Here is a 16,237-nt window from a genome sequence, read left to right on the forward strand (position 1 = left end):
TGTACTACTGTTTATCAGACACTGCTTCTATGGTCCCATGTACCACCTTTCAGACTATTTACAGTATTGACAGTACTGCACTGTATGCATGCAGACCCTTGGAATTGCTTGTCCAATTCTGCCAACTCGTTACTGATGATTGAGATATATACTTTATATATTTACTGTATATATACATATACACTCGTACCACATTGTTCGCCATGCCGAAGGTTTTTTCCAAGATGTTTGGCGAATTGCAATGTAGATGAGAACCTGTGGCCAAATCCACAAGAAAGAGTTGATGAAGATGTAGAAGTACAGTAATCACTTCTTTGTTTTGCTTTTTACAGTACAAGCAGGTTGAGGAACACTGCATTTGATGTTTTACAGTACTACTGTGCTACTGTCTTTTCTTTTCTTTTTTGTAGCTAATTATTTAGTTTTGATTCAAATAACCCTATGTTGTGATCGTACTGTATTGTTTTTCATCAGTACATTTCAGGTTTTGTTCAATGATTCCACTGTGTCTGTAGTATTCTCTCTACTACTGCATTACTTTTACAGGGATGTATTTACATCTAGTACCATAATGAAACATGTATCACCTATTTTGTACTATAATATTTAATGATAGTACGAATGATGACACAGAGAAACTATGGGTAGCTTGTGTGTGGGTGATCTAAAGTAACGTTTCAATGGTATTTCACAATATATTTGTTTTTTGAACCAATGATTGTGCAAGTGCAATATTTATTTAAAGATATGAATGCACAATGCAATGTTTTGAACATTGGACAGTCTGGGTTACAAGTGATGACCGTTGTGAGTTTTGTGTCTAGAGTTTTGAAAAATTATGTTAAAGTTCTGAAATTAGTAGCAAAGTGATTGTAAAAAACTGTATGATATGGCATAATTGTTGTCTTCTACTGGTTTTAAAGGCTGCATTACAGTAAAGTGATGTACTTTTTCTTTTTTTAAAGTGATGTACTTTTTTTACCAGACTGTTCTAGCTGTTCTATTATTTGCCTTTTCCCCACTGAGACATTATGTCCACATTACTGATGATTATTTATCTAAAATCTAAGTGTGAAGATATTTTGTTAAAGCACCAATTATCATCGCAATATCGATATCGATGTATTTGGTCAAGAATATCGTAATATCAGATTTTCTCCCTATCGCCCAGCCCTATTAAGAGCAATGCAACAGTTACTTATCATTTTGAGTAGTTGTATTGATTGATAGTTAAATGATTGTAATGAAATGAACAGACAATTATCTGAACTGTAATGTGTAAATTGCTTTTTGAAATAGTAGTACTTTGATGTTAAGTTGTGTCATATTGAACAGGTGATCTTTGTTAAATGAACAAATGATCTTAGGTTTATATGTATTGTATCCAAGCAATTGAAAAAAGTATTAGGGTTTTGAAAAATGTGTATTTTGATCATTGGTTGTGAGTTTTGTTAACCTGACTCCGCCAGATGGATTGCTTCCCATTAGCTCGGCATATCCATCTGGGAACATACTGTTGGAGAACTTTTGGGAAGGGGGCGAAAATACTGATTAGCTGATTGGATAAACCATCTGTCTATCACCTATGTTGGTGATAGACGGGCCAAATCAACCAATCAGATCAACGAAGCGTATGAAAAAACAACCGCAAGCCCCTGCTGCTGCAGGCAAAGCATAGCTCGTTAGCTCAGCAAGCAAGCAACATGTCAGAAAAGGATATTTGCCATTTGTGTAACAAGAATTTAGGAATAAAAGGCCCCATTTCAGGTTCCTGGTCCATATTCCAAAAGAAGGATCCAAGAGGAAAAAGCATTAGCGAGCGGCTAACAGAATTAGGGCTACCGCTGTCTGAAAATCCTGGTTAGCTGATTGGATAAACCATCTGTCTATCACCACCTAAACCCGCCTCAAAACCAACGCTGATTGGTCGGTCGTTTGGCGAACGGCTCCAAATTTTCTCTTATCTCAAGATGCCAGACTGATCTGGGAGTGGAGAACTGGAGCTCGCCAGATCAGGACGGTCTCACCAGGCTAGAGTTTTGTGTCTAGAGTTTTGAAAAATTACGTCAAGGTTCTGAAATTAGTGCCAAAGTGATTGTAAAAAACTGTATGTTATATTTCGGGATGTTATGTCATCCAGTGCCTGAAAATGAACTCTGCATAGGTGCTAATTGGTACTGTATTGTTCTTAATATTGTTATTGGTGATATGACCACCCCTACTGGTTGCATTTTAGTTTTGTTTAATTGTTTCTTCCCATTGAATATTTTGTTTTTTTGTGTGTGTGTGTGTGTGTGTGTGTGTGTGCGTGTGTGTATGTGTGTGTGTGTGTGGGTATGTGTGCATGTGTATGTGTGTGTGTGTGTGTGTGTGTGGGTATGTGTATATGTGTATATATGTGCAGGGAGAGAACAAGTTGCTGTGCTGGTGGAGAACGTCGTTAGTGGGAGCATTATGGGTTCTCTGATCATCCAGCCCAGTGGCTGCGGAGAGCAAAACATGATCAGAATGACCCTTCCAGTCATTGCAGCCACATATTTGGACAAAACCAACCAGTGGGAAACTGTGGGCTTTCAGAAACGTAACAAAGCCCTCCAACACATCAAGACCGGTGGGCTCAAATATGTATTTATTTGCACAGATACCAGATATCTTAATAATTGATTGATTCCCCTCCGTGTGGGATTTTAAAGTTTCTGATTGGCAGAATTGATATCAAAAAGGCAGTGTGGTAGACAGTAATGCATGCTATATCCTTGCCCGACATATACTGTACAAGCTAGGGACATTTATAATTAATAGTCTGAAAGCAACACATAGACCATGTTTTAACCAGGGTTGTCAGTACAAAAAAACTATGCAACCAGAGTTATTTGAAATATGCTATAATCACAGAATGTAACAGGACTTCTCAAACTGGTTGTGTGGATGTTTGTGTCCAGGCTACCAGAATCAGCTTGTCTTCCGTAAAAATGATGGGTCTTTTGCTGTTTGGGGTCAAAAGAGCAGCACCTGGTGAGGCATCCCAGCATCCATGAACACATATCTAATTGTTTGCACATCCCCCTATAACTTAGATTCTGACAATGTGAGGATGGTGTTTGTCATATGTGAATAAATGAAACTAAGCTTCCTCTCCTCTCTAAGGCTGACAGCTTATGTTGCCAAGGTGTTTGCCATGGCTAACAATCTGGTGGCAGTGCAAAGTCAACACATCTGTGAAGCTATCAAGTTTCTGATTCTCAGTGGACAGCAACCTGACGGCTTGTTTCGAGAAGTTGGAAAGGTTTTCCATGGAGAGATGATTGTGCGTATACTGATGTCATTGACATCTAATCTTAAACTTGGTGCTACAAAGATAGCTAACCAAGATGAATACAATTACATATATGAATATGAAAAAACATGTATGTGTATGTGTGTGTGTAGGGTGATGTGAGGGGCGCAGATTCAGATGCCTCCATGACGGCCTTCTGCCTCATTGCCCTGCAGGAGACTCGCACCATATGTTCTGCCAGTGTTAATGTGAGTACTGAAACAGTGTTTTTTCTTTTTCCCTCACCTCTTTCATTTCTTCATTTACTGACTCCACAAGACACAAAGTTAATGTGCTAGTCATCTTAGTCTTTTTTAAACATTATTATTAGCCACTTACGTTAATGTAGTTGTCATGATGTGCTCTTTGGTTCTTGGAATTAACATTTAGTTACCACTGTAAGTAATGTTACACAGACATGCTAGCGATTGCAGCCTACGTTAGAGCAGATAAAGACCTGGTTTTAAAAAAACTGCTTGTACTACCACATTCCCTTACTCGATCAAAAGGTCCACAGCTCCTCAAAGCGAGGGGTTTAGTGAATGGTCAGTTTTGCTCAAAGGATTCTTTTGAAGCAATTGACACATTAAAAATGTAGACATATTTGCTAATTAAAGGTTGTATTGTAAAAAGTGACCACTCTTCTACAGTCTACATCTCTGCTTTTAAATAATGTAGCAGATTTAAAGACATCCTATTTTCACACCACAGACACCTCTCTGACATTGTGGTGCTTAATGAGGCCTCGTTGTTGCGGTAATGTGATTGTTGACATGTCGAAGCGATGCACCAAAATATCTTGCTGCCTTTCAATCCAGTCTCAGCTATTGTCCAAGGTTAAAATGCTCTGGCATTCCTGAACAGAAGTGGATATTTGAAATAGATGCACTACTGTTATCTGACCCATTTGAAAGCCTTTTATGCTTACACTCTTCTTCCTTTCTTTTCCTTTTGTCCAGAGTCTGCCAGGCAGTATAGACAAAGCAGTGAACTATCTGGAAAGGCGTCTGCCCAGCCTCACCAACCCATATGCTGTTACCATGACGTCATATGCCCTGGCCAATGAAAACAGACTGAACAAGGAGGTCCTCTACAAGTTTGTTTCCCCAGGTGTCGTCACACAGCAACATTCTTAAACTAAACCTCTCGTGGACCTGACTCCACAAGAACTGATAATGTTATTTTTCAGCCATATAGTGTCCTACTTACTACATATTGGTAAAAGAAATCTTAAATATCAGATTTCAATCTCTCAAATATTGATATCTGAATGTAGCAATGGCAGAACAAAAATAACAATGATTAACAGTAATACTTTTAAACCATCACAATACTAAATAGAGCAGATAACCTATGGGATTTTAGCTATGCATTGAATCCAACTATCTTTAACTAAGAACAGTTGGTTACATTTTAATTGAAGATATCTACATAATAGTGACATGACACAGTCATGAACGTGTAATAAACATAAACAATGTTTATGACATAACGCTTCTTTTAGTAAGTGTCATTCGGTTTTTGTCATGACAAGTTATGGTTAGGGTTAGGTTTGGGTTAAAACGCAACGCCTGGGATGGGCGCTGCAAGGGGCACGGGCACAAGTGGACCACTGGTGTGAATAAAATGGTTTGGTTATATAAAAGCTGTTTAAAAGAACCACTGGACAGGAGGGACAGCAGGAGATTAAAACTTTAAATAAAAGGTCACCTCCACACCTGCCCTGGTCTCTCTTGTGGAGACATTACAAAATAAATAAAATATATATATATAGAGAGAGAATTGTGTAAATAAATAGCCCGGCGTCGCAATAAATAAGAAATGCTATCCCAATATTAAAGACATATTATTTAACCTCAAAAAATAAAGTAAAAACATGTTAAAGGTCTAAAATTTCCCTTGAGGTTAAAAAATACACATACCATTAACAATTAGTAATAAGTGCTGTGTATAAAGTGCTTAAAAAGTAAAAAGTGCCACACAATAAATAATTTAAAATACATCATAGCATAAAACCACACTCTTAGTAAAATAAATAAAACCAATGGCATGTGTATTATCATGTTAAAATGTTGAGGCAAGTAATTCAATGTGTAATAATACTACTAATAATAAATATTAGCAATAAAGAAAGAAGCACAATCAAATTATTGAAATATAGATAAGGCAGAATAAAAGTTATAGAGGTCAACCAAGTCATCTTTAAAATATTTATAAAAAAACCATAAAAACATATTAACATATTAGGTAGGACCCCCTTTGCAGGTAGAAATTAACCCCTGAAAGGAAAGAGTAATAAAATCTGAGAAGCATGCTAGGGTTAGGGTTAGGGTTCATGTGTCATGACAGCACTGTAAAAACGAGAACTTGAAATTGCTCATCTTACTTTGATTTTCAATTAAACAGAACAAAAAACACATAATTGCATTATAAACTTTGTTAAAGTAGTTACTTCAACTCACTGTATTAAGTTTATTGTGATAAGTTGGTCTCACTTCAAAATGTATGGTGGCGCCACTTTGAAATTGTAGTTAGACTCAAATTGAGGCCAGGTCAATTACTCTTTTCATGCTCCACGCTAAAACAGGGTTTCCTGGGCAGTTCTGCAGGGGTTTTCAGTTGCCTACCTTTTCGGCCTGCTCTATGCCTTGAACTCCGATTTGCGATATGCAGTCAGGTGGTTCATTGGCTGGTCAATTCCCATGATGCAAGGCAGTAAATGGTTGTGTCAAACTTTGCTGAAAAGTTTGCAGTTTGTTCGAAATACAAATGTAACTTTATGAATTCCGTTTATTAAACGTGTCTGCTTAGAATGTAATGTTTTGTTGCCTGGTAATTGTCATTGTTGTGCTGGTTTACATTTGTAACCATTAGGTAAGTGACTGTTACGTTTGATAAGAAGAGCTGGAGTTTTGCAGTGTTGGACTTTGAGCAGTAATAGGCTTCCTTCAGCCAGTATTCTGCGGCGCGTCACTTCACTAGTGGCCCTTTTATGTCAAGTGATGCAAGATCAGCAGCTTTAGATGGGCCCCTATTTTGCACGGGGGCTTTTTAGAAGTCGAAACTTAGTTTTTACACCCCCAAAAGTTAATTATCTGAACAAAAGATAATTAGTTGACATGACTGTTTTTTGAATTATTTAGTATGTGAAACTTAAGATTTTAAGTTTTTATATCTATGAAAGATAAATTATTTAAACAAAACATTATTAGTTGGCACAGCATATGAAAGTTAATTATTTAAACAAAACATTATTAGTTGGCACAGCATATGAAAGTTAATTATTTGAACAAAACATTATTAGTTGGCTGAACTATTTTCAAAACGTAGGAGTTTGAGTTGGCCTCAAAACTCAAAAATCTAGTGCAGTAAGTTAACTTGAAATTTTGAGTTTTCACAACATTTTCGTTTTTACAGTGAGTGTGATGTCACTCTTATGTAGATACCTTCAAGTTAAGTGTTACCGAACACTTTACATCTATTCGGCCTGGCTTCTCCCGGGGCTCTCCTGCTTCTAAAAAGAGTGGGCACAGCAGATGTTTCCGCAAAACCCTTGCTGTTACTTCCAACTATCTCTGAATGCTTGTCCCTGCTGTAGTCATCTTCGGCAAAATTTCCCAGTAATGATGTTGTTGCTTTTGCGTCATATCTGGGGATTTTTACATCGCACAAAGTTATTGTTTGTATCGTTCTACTCCTGTTGGTAATTTGGTGGTAGCTTACGGTCATTACTCGGTCCTCTCTTCTTTCTGTAGCTGCTGCATCCAGGCACAAAACACCATGGAGGCAGTTTGTGTATTTATATTCTTTAATCGGTGAAAGAGTAAAATATAAAAGGCGCCTTTCTGACTTTTTGTATACAGAGCCGCAGGTTTGGGAATTGGGATTGAGCGGGCATCAGAATCTCTTGCGCAATGCATGCTGTTACATGTAGGCACTGCCGACTCAGTGCCGCTAAAGAGAACACAGCCTTCTCGGTCAATATAGCATGCCCTGAGGAATTTATTGCTTAAATTGACTACATTCAGTCAGGCTCTCATTAGAGGATGGATACCCAAACCGAGCCCGACGGGACCCGACAGGCCGAGTTTGGACAGATATTTAGAAATTATGTTATGGTTTGGGTCGGGCTCGGTCACATTAGCGCAATAAGGCATTTGTTGTAAAATGTTGCTGCGGCTCCTTTAAGAGAGCTCAGTGCGTGTGGGTGTGTGTGTGTGTGGTAAGTGGGCAGAAGAGAGATAGAGAAAGAGGAAGCAGATGTGTAGATCCGACCGGAGTAGAGTTGGTGGAATAAGTTTAAGTTTTGTACACAGTGTGTGCGGTGTCCGAAATAAACCCCAGAGTGAAAGCCAAGTTCATTCATTGTCTCACCAGAAACGGGATTTTAACCCCGACGTTATTCATTGTATAACATTGGCCCTGGAGGTAACGAGTCTCGCTGGTTTTCTGATCATGGTCGGAAATGAAGCAATCAGGAGGTTAACACACTGAACATTTTAAATTTAAAACAGCTTATTTATGTGGGCTTGTTACCCCTTGTGCACTGATAAGCTCAATGCCTTCCTACAGTTGCTTAATAAAAGGCGGGCTTTCCACACAAACAAACGTACATGTGTCATTAGTATGAGAAAAAAATTACTCGGGTCGGGTTCGGTGAAGCCTGTATGTTCATTTCCGCTTAAATTGTCTTACAACGATAAAACAATTACCGTTAAAGGTAAGCATACTAATATAAAGATATTTGTGTATGTCTTCCTCAGAGTTGTCCCACTGGAAGACACCTAAGGGATACGTTTACACACTGGAGGCCACAGCTTACGCTCTTCTCGCTCTGGTCAAGGCCAAGGTGAGCATTTCCCACTTGAGTATGTCTAATCAGGACTCTGACAGAAAACATACAACTGAGTCCTCATCCATGCTACCTCACTGAAAGGGTAGGGTGTTTGCGAATCGGTAAAATGTGTCTTTAAGTAATGTAACTGCCTCAGTTTTACACTTTTTAAAGTCACTCTATGTAACTTTCAGTTTGTGTTAATTCTAGTGGCCGCTTTGGACAAAAGCAATAGTGTTCTTACCACACCTGCTGTTGTAAAGATTACAAGCAGTAAGAGTTCACTGTAGCAACCAAAAAAAAAGAAAAGAAAGAATTAGGCCAACACAAACAGGGACAGAGAAGGAATAAAAACTGGGCGCTAAATAGAAGGGGGACGTAATTTTATATGAAGTACAACCATATTGCGCATTTTTAAGTTATTTTTTTAATGAAATAGACATATTACATACCAGAGGGACAATTCGGGGTGGGTTTTGAATCATTTTCAATCCCGTAATTGTTTCCATCTTCTCCGACCCAGATCCAGTCACTCTGTCAGTTGTTATTCGTTTAATTTCCTTTTTTCCTGTGATGGCCCTGCCCCAGTATCAGCCATAACTAGCAGATAACTTCTAAAGTCAAATTAAAATACAATTATGCCTATAAGGAAATATCCTGCTACCTTTTACCTGGCTGGATACAATAACAAAGGCTTTTCTGATGTTACAAAGAAATCTGTGACCCTTCAGAATGTGTGACTGTAGCGCCGTCTTCCTGCCGCAAATCATTCTGTGACTTCACAGGGAAAATTGGACCAGGCAATGGCACTAATTACAGTAAAACTAAATAAAAATAGTGTTCTTTTCATTGTTAGTCTTGTTTGCTTTTACAGGTCATTTATGATCAATATATGAAAAATGACACCGTTTCAGAAACATTAAAAAGTTACATATAGTAACTTTAAGTAACCATATTTTTCCATTTGTTAATTTGGCTCATGTCGACCTTTTACATTACTGGTGACTATGGGTAGTGGAAAAAATCGATATAGCATGGTATTGCGCTATATTCCCGTGGCAATACTGTATCGATACACAGACGCCAAGTATCGATCTGTTATTATATATGTGTTGTGATGTCAGTCTGTCTGCTTGACAATCACATTTTGCAGCAATAAAATTAAAGTGAGATGAACAAACAGAGAAATGTATCTTTTTAGATTAAACAGATAAGGACAAAGTTTCCTTTTGGGGACATAATTTGAAATTGGGAAAAAATTGGAAAAAAGGTACTATATTGCAATATATCGCAGAATATTGCAATATGTTTAAAATCGCAATAATATTATATTGTGACATAAGTATCGTGATGATATCTTAGCGTGCCTCTGATGATTCCCACCCCTACTGGTGACCACTTCACAGAGCACTTTATGATTGAATATGGATACGTAGACGGCATTACTCTTCCTCTTTTGCAATGACTTAGTATTGAGTTGACATATTACGGAGGATATATTTATTCATAATTCAAGTCCAAAGAGAAAACGAAGCAAGATCAAATTAAAAATATTATTATTTTACTATGCTATTAGGAAAAATCGTGCCATAATTGAATTTAAAAAAGAAAAAGCAAAGTTGAAATGTAAAATGATTGCAAAAAGTCAAATTTAAAATGCAAAGCTTAAATATAAATGCTTAAACTGAATTTGGCAATTGCCCTTTGACATTTTAAGATTAACCTTTTCTATTTGGATTTAACATTTTACTTTTCCATTTTGATTTAACATTTGGCTTTTCCATTTGGACTTGACAGATGTCAAAAGTGTATGTAAATGAGGAGGCATGGCCCAAAGGCTGGTGGGATAACTATAACTTATAGACGGCGCCAGTTCAAAGTACCTCTTATCAGTACAGAGGCTGGTAAAACCATCCTGTTCTACTGAAGTCCTTGGTCCTGGAATGGTCTGCAGGCCAAGCTCAAACTTGAGACAATCATCTCTTTAAATTATTTTAAACTTGAAATATTTTTTGTGGTACCTATTGCTGCTGTTTTGATTTATTGTTGTTGGATACTTTCTATGTGACCTTATCATGGCTAGGTCTTACTTGCAAAAGAGGTTTTAATCTTGATGTGACTTCCTAGAAAAAAGAAAGAAAAATTCAAGGACATTGAGTATTGAGAGTATTTTGTGATTGACTGCTTTTATCAGACAAGTTTCAAATCTCTGCTGTTTGATTGTGTCATAATAGAAACAAATGATTTAGAAGCTCTATGCTAGGCTTTGGAAAATGGCAGATTACAATCTAAAGTATAACTGTAAAAGAATCAGTTTTACTAAAGTTATCAAAGTCATGTCAACCAAAGAGAATTTCAACCATTGACTTGCCTTCTGTTAATAAAGGCATTTGAAGAAGCCAGACCTATTGTGAGATGGTTCAACACACAGCAGTATGTGGGCGGAGGCTATGGATCAACTCAGGTAACACAGAACCCTCTCTCCATCTTGAAAACTGCAGCTTATGTTAGCTCATAACCTATTTTCCTTCTAAATCTTGTTCCCCTCCCTCACTCTTTTTCTCTCTAGGCTACTATAATAGTGTACCAGGCTATAGCGGAGTACTGGGCTAGTGCTAAAGAACCAGAGTATGATCTGAATGTGGACATCTTGTTGCCAGGCAGGTCAAAGCCTGACAAGTTCAACTTCAACAAGGACAACCACTACGCCACCAGAACATCTAAAGTGAGAAAACACACAAACACATAGTGGTTCATTAATATCATCAGTCCTGAGGCCTGTTTCACAAAAGCAGAATATATAAATCCAGGATAACTGGTAAAGCGAGGCTTGACCTAGTCTGTACAGCCTGGCTTGGTGCGTTTCACGAAGGCCGAGCCAGGCTGAGGAGGAGAGACTAGGAGCTGAGGAGGAGAGACTATGAGGAGGAGAGACTAGGAGCTGAGGAGGAGAGACTAGGAGCTGAGGAGGAGAGACTAGGTCAGGCTGAGGAGGAGAGACTAGGAGCTGAGGAGAGACTAGGTCGAGCCAGGCTGAGGAGGAGAGACTAGGTCAGGCTGAGGAGGAGAGACTAGGAGCTGAGGAGAGACTAGGTCGAGCCAGGCTGAGGAGAGACTAGGTCGAGCCAGGCTGAAGTCATTCAGATAGATGCGCGTCCACGGCTTTCCTCAAAAGACCGCGAGAATACTCGTTGTACATACTTTATACAGAGTGAGCAGCAGCTTCTTGTGGAAGTATGATAACGTGAAACACATTATTTGTATAAAAAGAAAATAAACACGGCCGCTGTAATAAAAGAAAGAAAGAAGAAAAGAAAGCGCAGCAGATGATCATGGACCGACTGAATGTGTAAGTAGCCTAAAAATTACATACTACATTTACTGACCACTGCTCTGAATTGAAGCTGTCATAATCATTCCATTCAAGGATTAGGCTACTAATCATTTGCACAAATTAACAGTTGTACTCTTTGCCTTAAAAGTGAGCAGAAGATAATGTTCCTCAGGAAATTTACCATTAAGATCAATTTTCTACAACGCTAGAATATGATGAAGAAATATCTCTTTCACTCTGTTCCTCCCTCTCTCTCTGGGCTAAAATATAAATTTCCTAAGTCATATTAACCTCCACTGCTCACTTTTAATGCACAGTGTACAACTGTTCGTTTTTGCAAATGACAAGTGACTCATTGAATGGTTTCAGTTAAGATCAGTAGTTCATAAATATATATTTTTAGACTATCTTTTAGTCGGTTCGCTATTCTCTGCCACGCTTTTTCATCGCGTTTTTTTATTTTTTTATAGAGGCCTAGAGGTTTCCTTCTTCACATATTATATGCTTTGCTCCCTCATATATATGGACATAGAAAATAAAGACACTGAAGAAATTCGACTCTAAAATCTAGAAACTATAAAGATAATAAAGTTTTAAATTCCATGCACACTGTAAACATGAATGGAACAGAGTATATTCATCAGTTATTTCCCCCAGCAAAATATAAGGTAAAAAACCATTTGTTTTCAACCTGTTGTTACATGAATGTACAGTAGCCTACATCACTAGATAGTTACTGGTCCAGTGAACTAAGACTATAATTTGGGAGGATTGTACAATTAGGATATGTTCTTAAAATTGTACAATCCTCCCAAATTATAGTCCCAGTTTACTGGACAACACAAATTGTGTGCTAAGAATACCAAATACAATGCACATGGAAGCAGAACAAACATGAAAACTAAAATAATTCAAGGTGCATTGGTCAACTATAGAAATGTACAGCATTGTATGTATTGCCCTTAGTAACAGACTTTATTTAAAACACATTTGACATTTTATCAGCCTTTTCTAATTATCTCAACAACTGCCGTAATATATTCATCAAACTTCTAACAATATGAACAGCAGTCTTCCTACAGCAATATAACAGTAACAATGACTGTCACATGAATAATTATTAAAAAAATAATGGTCACAACTTTAAATAATAATGAAACAGCATTTAAATAATGCTGAAAAATGAACAGCAATATGCACCTGTTGTATTTTAATCCAGGCTGATAACAATAGGGTAAAACCACTGCTCGGTGATCAGAAAAGGCTCCAGGATTAAATAAAGTAGTACCAGGCTAGCTGCACAGAATAAATCTCCATGGTGATTTATGTGCCTCCGCTTTCGTGAAACCGAGTCAAGGCTAAATTCATCCAGGATAACGGGGAAATCCCGGCTTAATCCCTTATCTTGGTTTTGTGAAACAGGCCCCTGATATTTTCTGTTTTTTTTTTTGATGATCTCTGACTGTGTGTGTGTGTGTGTGTGTGTGTGTGTGTGTGTGTGTGTGTGTGTGTGTGTGTGTGCGCCCCACAGATCAAAGATATAAACCAGAATGTGAAGGTAACTGCCAAGGGCACAGGAGAAGCAACGGTGAAAGTAAGTTTAAGTAATTATTGTTCTGAGTTTTATCCTCAGTTGATTATTGATGTCTCTTTTTTGAATCTCAGAAGAGACCAAATATTTGTTTAATCTTGTTTGGACTATATTTTTAAAACAGATGTCTATGATTTCATCACATATAAAGATGCACTTTTATCTGTCTGACAGATGGTGTCGCTGTATTACGCTCTGCCTAAAGAAAAGGAGAGTGACTGTCAGAAGTTTAACTTGTCAGTGCAGCTCCTCCCAGGTAACTTGGTGCCCTCTGTCTCTTTCTTTATTCATCGTTATGTGTTGTTTAGGTACAAACAACATAAGGTACCTTACCTTATGTGAAACAAATAAACAAAATATTAAATTACTATATACAATATTTTGCTCATGCAGAGAAAATGGATGAGGATGAGAACACATACAAGCTGCGAATAGAGATTTTGTGAGTATAATCAAGAAGTCATGAGTGAACTGTGAAGTGTTGTTCTCATAATTTTGAAATCTTAAAGGATTTTAGCTTTTTTTATGCTGTTATTTAATTATTCCATCAATGCTGTGTGCAGGTATAAGGACACTGACAGTGATGCATCCATGTCAATCCTGGATATTGGCTTGCTAACTGGCTTCACCGTTAACACAAACGACCTGGACTTAGTAAGAACATACAGATACACGTCATGTATCCACATCCACATACAGTTCAGTCAGTGTTTATGGTTGGGACGAACAAGATGTTTTAGAAAGTTTATAAAGTTATCTGACTCTGTGTGTGTGTGTGTGTGTGTGTGTGTGTGTGTGTGTGTGTGTGTGTGTAGCTGTCTAAAGGACGAGCCCGCATTATTGCAAAATATGAGATGAACACAGTCCTGTCAGAAAGAGGCTCACTCATCATCTACCTGGATAAGGTTAGACATCACTGTTTCCTACCTCTATACTTTTTCTCTCTGCCTCGTTCTTCCTTTCTTTATCTCTAGCTCACATTTGTCCACAGGTTTCTCACACACAACCAGAGGAGATCACTTTTAGGATCCATCAGAAGCTGAAAGTGGGAGTCTTACAACCAGCTGCTGTGTCTGTCTATGAATACTATGACCGTGAGTCTCATATACACTTTGAAACATATGATGCCTCCATGTGCATTGCTGCCAATAGATGTCAGAGATAACACTTGATAAGCAGCCATTATTACCTTTTTAAATTATTTCATGTACATTTTCTGAAATCTTTCTTTCCCATTGCAGAAACACATTGTGTTAAATTCTACCATCCAGAGAGGAAAGCAGGAAAGCTGCTGCGGCTCTGTACAAGTGATGAATGCACATGTGCAGAAGGTAACCAGGATGATGTCAAACGGACCTAATCTGTCTACTGTAAACATAAATTTGTTATATCTGAAATTCTTGAACAAACACCTAAACCCAACACTAACATTGTGCTTCGTAGAGATAAAGCATTGATCCATCATGTGAGGCTTATCATCCTGCATCGTCTGTAAACTGCAGCAATTTATTATTTTACCTCAATAAAGTTGGGGCACTTAAGGCCCGAGAGAAGATTAAACAAGATAAAGAGTCTACAGCCATGCTAGTGGCTCTTAGAGGCTGTACCTGTGCACTTTCAACCCGATCTCACGGCAGTTCGTGTAAATGTCAACGTTATTCTTAATCTATTGATACGTGTTCACGGAGACGTTTTTCTCGTTTTTTATGTGTAAATGTCATGTTATTTTTCTCGTGTTCACGGTGACGTTTTTGTCGTTTTTTACGTGTAAATGTCACATTATTTTTCTTGTTTTTTTACGTGTAAATGTCACGTTATTTTCTCGTGTTCACGGTGACGTTTTTGTCGTTTTTTACGTGTAAATGTCACATTATTTTTCTTGTTTTTTACGTGCAAATGTCACGTTATTTTCTCGGGGAAAGGACAGCGAGAGGCGGCCGAAAAGGACGCTCCATAAGCCGGGAGGCGCCTGCGAGGCGCCCGCTGGGGACGCGCCACAATAACGGGATGGCGGAGGTTGGGTTTAGGAAAAACCTTACGGGGAAAGGGCGCCTTAAACGCCGGGAGACGCGCCACAGTAACACACGGTACAAAACGCCAAACAAAGCACCACACGCGGGACGCGATCCCCGCTCGCCCGGGTGAAAGTCCCGTGTTGTTTGACCCGTCCACCACCCCGACCAACCTCCCTACGCGGAATTTCGGCTTTTTATATTACTCCCTACCATTTTCGTGCTGTGGTCACAAAATATGCTTCCCATTGAAATACATTACTTCACATTTTCGTGTTGTCCACCACGTAAAAACTGACAAAAACGTCTCCGTGAACACGTATCAATATATTACAATAACGTCACATTTACACGAACTGCCATGAGACCGGGCTGGCACTTTTGGGCTAAATGCTAATATGCTCAAAATGACAATGCTTTCATGCTGTCGCATCTTAGTTGGAAATGTCATTCATTTTGCAGTTTTTGGGTCATGAACATGAACATTTCACAAATTAAGATTTTTTTAAAAGCATTTCATTAAAAGAAAAAAAGAAAGTCAGAATGTACCTAGGAAAAGATAAATGTCTGAATGTAATTTAATGGCAATCCATCAAAGTTGTTGAGACGTGTTACTAAAAGCTAAAAATGTAAACCTGCTGGTGGCGCTACAAGAAAATTCAGGGAGTCACCAAAGTCATTTAAATTTATCCTCTGGGCACCATGTGTATCTCTACCGGATATTATGGAAATCTATCCTTTAGTTGTTGAAATTCTTCCATCTGGACCAACGTTGTGGGATTACTGACTGACAGACAGACATGGTCACTATTAGTGGCAAACTTTGCTAAAACTGATGGTCAAACCATGATGACATCACCAGGATTGTTCTCTCAGAGTACAGAAAACTCCCTTCAGAGCTACAGAAGACAATGTATAAGCATTTTCTTAGGCTGAGTAGTACTTGTTGAAATGGTAAAGTATACTGTACCTCCAGTAAAGTGCCTTTTAAGATCTGTTGAAGGAGATGGAAGTGGAATTAAATTTTTTAGTAAATCACCAGATTGTAAATTGTAAAATAATCATTACAATGTTCCATCAAGGCAACAAGCACCTGCAGGATCAAGTATTAAAGAACAACTCACTAACATACTTAAATTGTGTGTCAGAT

At 38.2% G+C, this 16,237-nt stretch overlaps 1 protein-coding gene across 1 annotated transcript in view; it reads left to right on the forward strand.

Moving 5' to 3' along the window:
- The window catches only part of LOC120548209 (complement C3-like), a 40,385-nt gene that overhangs the window by 22,389 nt on the left and 1,759 nt on the right, over nucleotides 1–16,237 (forward strand). The window contains exons 25-39 of the mRNA XM_039784294.1: nucleotides 2,405–2,611; nucleotides 2,943–3,015; nucleotides 3,148–3,307; nucleotides 3,430–3,525; nucleotides 4,276–4,426; nucleotides 8,080–8,165; nucleotides 10,537–10,614; nucleotides 10,720–10,875; nucleotides 13,016–13,078; nucleotides 13,250–13,331; nucleotides 13,469–13,517; nucleotides 13,639–13,729; nucleotides 13,891–13,980; nucleotides 14,067–14,169; nucleotides 14,317–14,406. Coding sequence (XP_039640228.1) covers nucleotides 2,405–2,611; nucleotides 2,943–3,015; nucleotides 3,148–3,307; nucleotides 3,430–3,525; nucleotides 4,276–4,426; nucleotides 8,080–8,165; nucleotides 10,537–10,614; nucleotides 10,720–10,875; nucleotides 13,016–13,078; nucleotides 13,250–13,331; nucleotides 13,469–13,517; nucleotides 13,639–13,729; nucleotides 13,891–13,980; nucleotides 14,067–14,169; nucleotides 14,317–14,406 — 1,575 coding nt within the window. The remainder of the gene's footprint in view (nucleotides 1–2,404; nucleotides 2,612–2,942; nucleotides 3,016–3,147; nucleotides 3,308–3,429; nucleotides 3,526–4,275; nucleotides 4,427–8,079; nucleotides 8,166–10,536; nucleotides 10,615–10,719; nucleotides 10,876–13,015; nucleotides 13,079–13,249; nucleotides 13,332–13,468; nucleotides 13,518–13,638; nucleotides 13,730–13,890; nucleotides 13,981–14,066; nucleotides 14,170–14,316; nucleotides 14,407–16,237) is intronic.

The sequence above is a fragment of the Perca fluviatilis genome, chromosome 19 (genome assembly GCF_010015445.1).
Source record: "Perca fluviatilis chromosome 19, GENO_Pfluv_1.0, whole genome shotgun sequence".
In the NCBI taxonomy this organism is placed as follows: domain Eukaryota; kingdom Metazoa; phylum Chordata; class Actinopteri; order Perciformes; family Percidae; genus Perca; species Perca fluviatilis.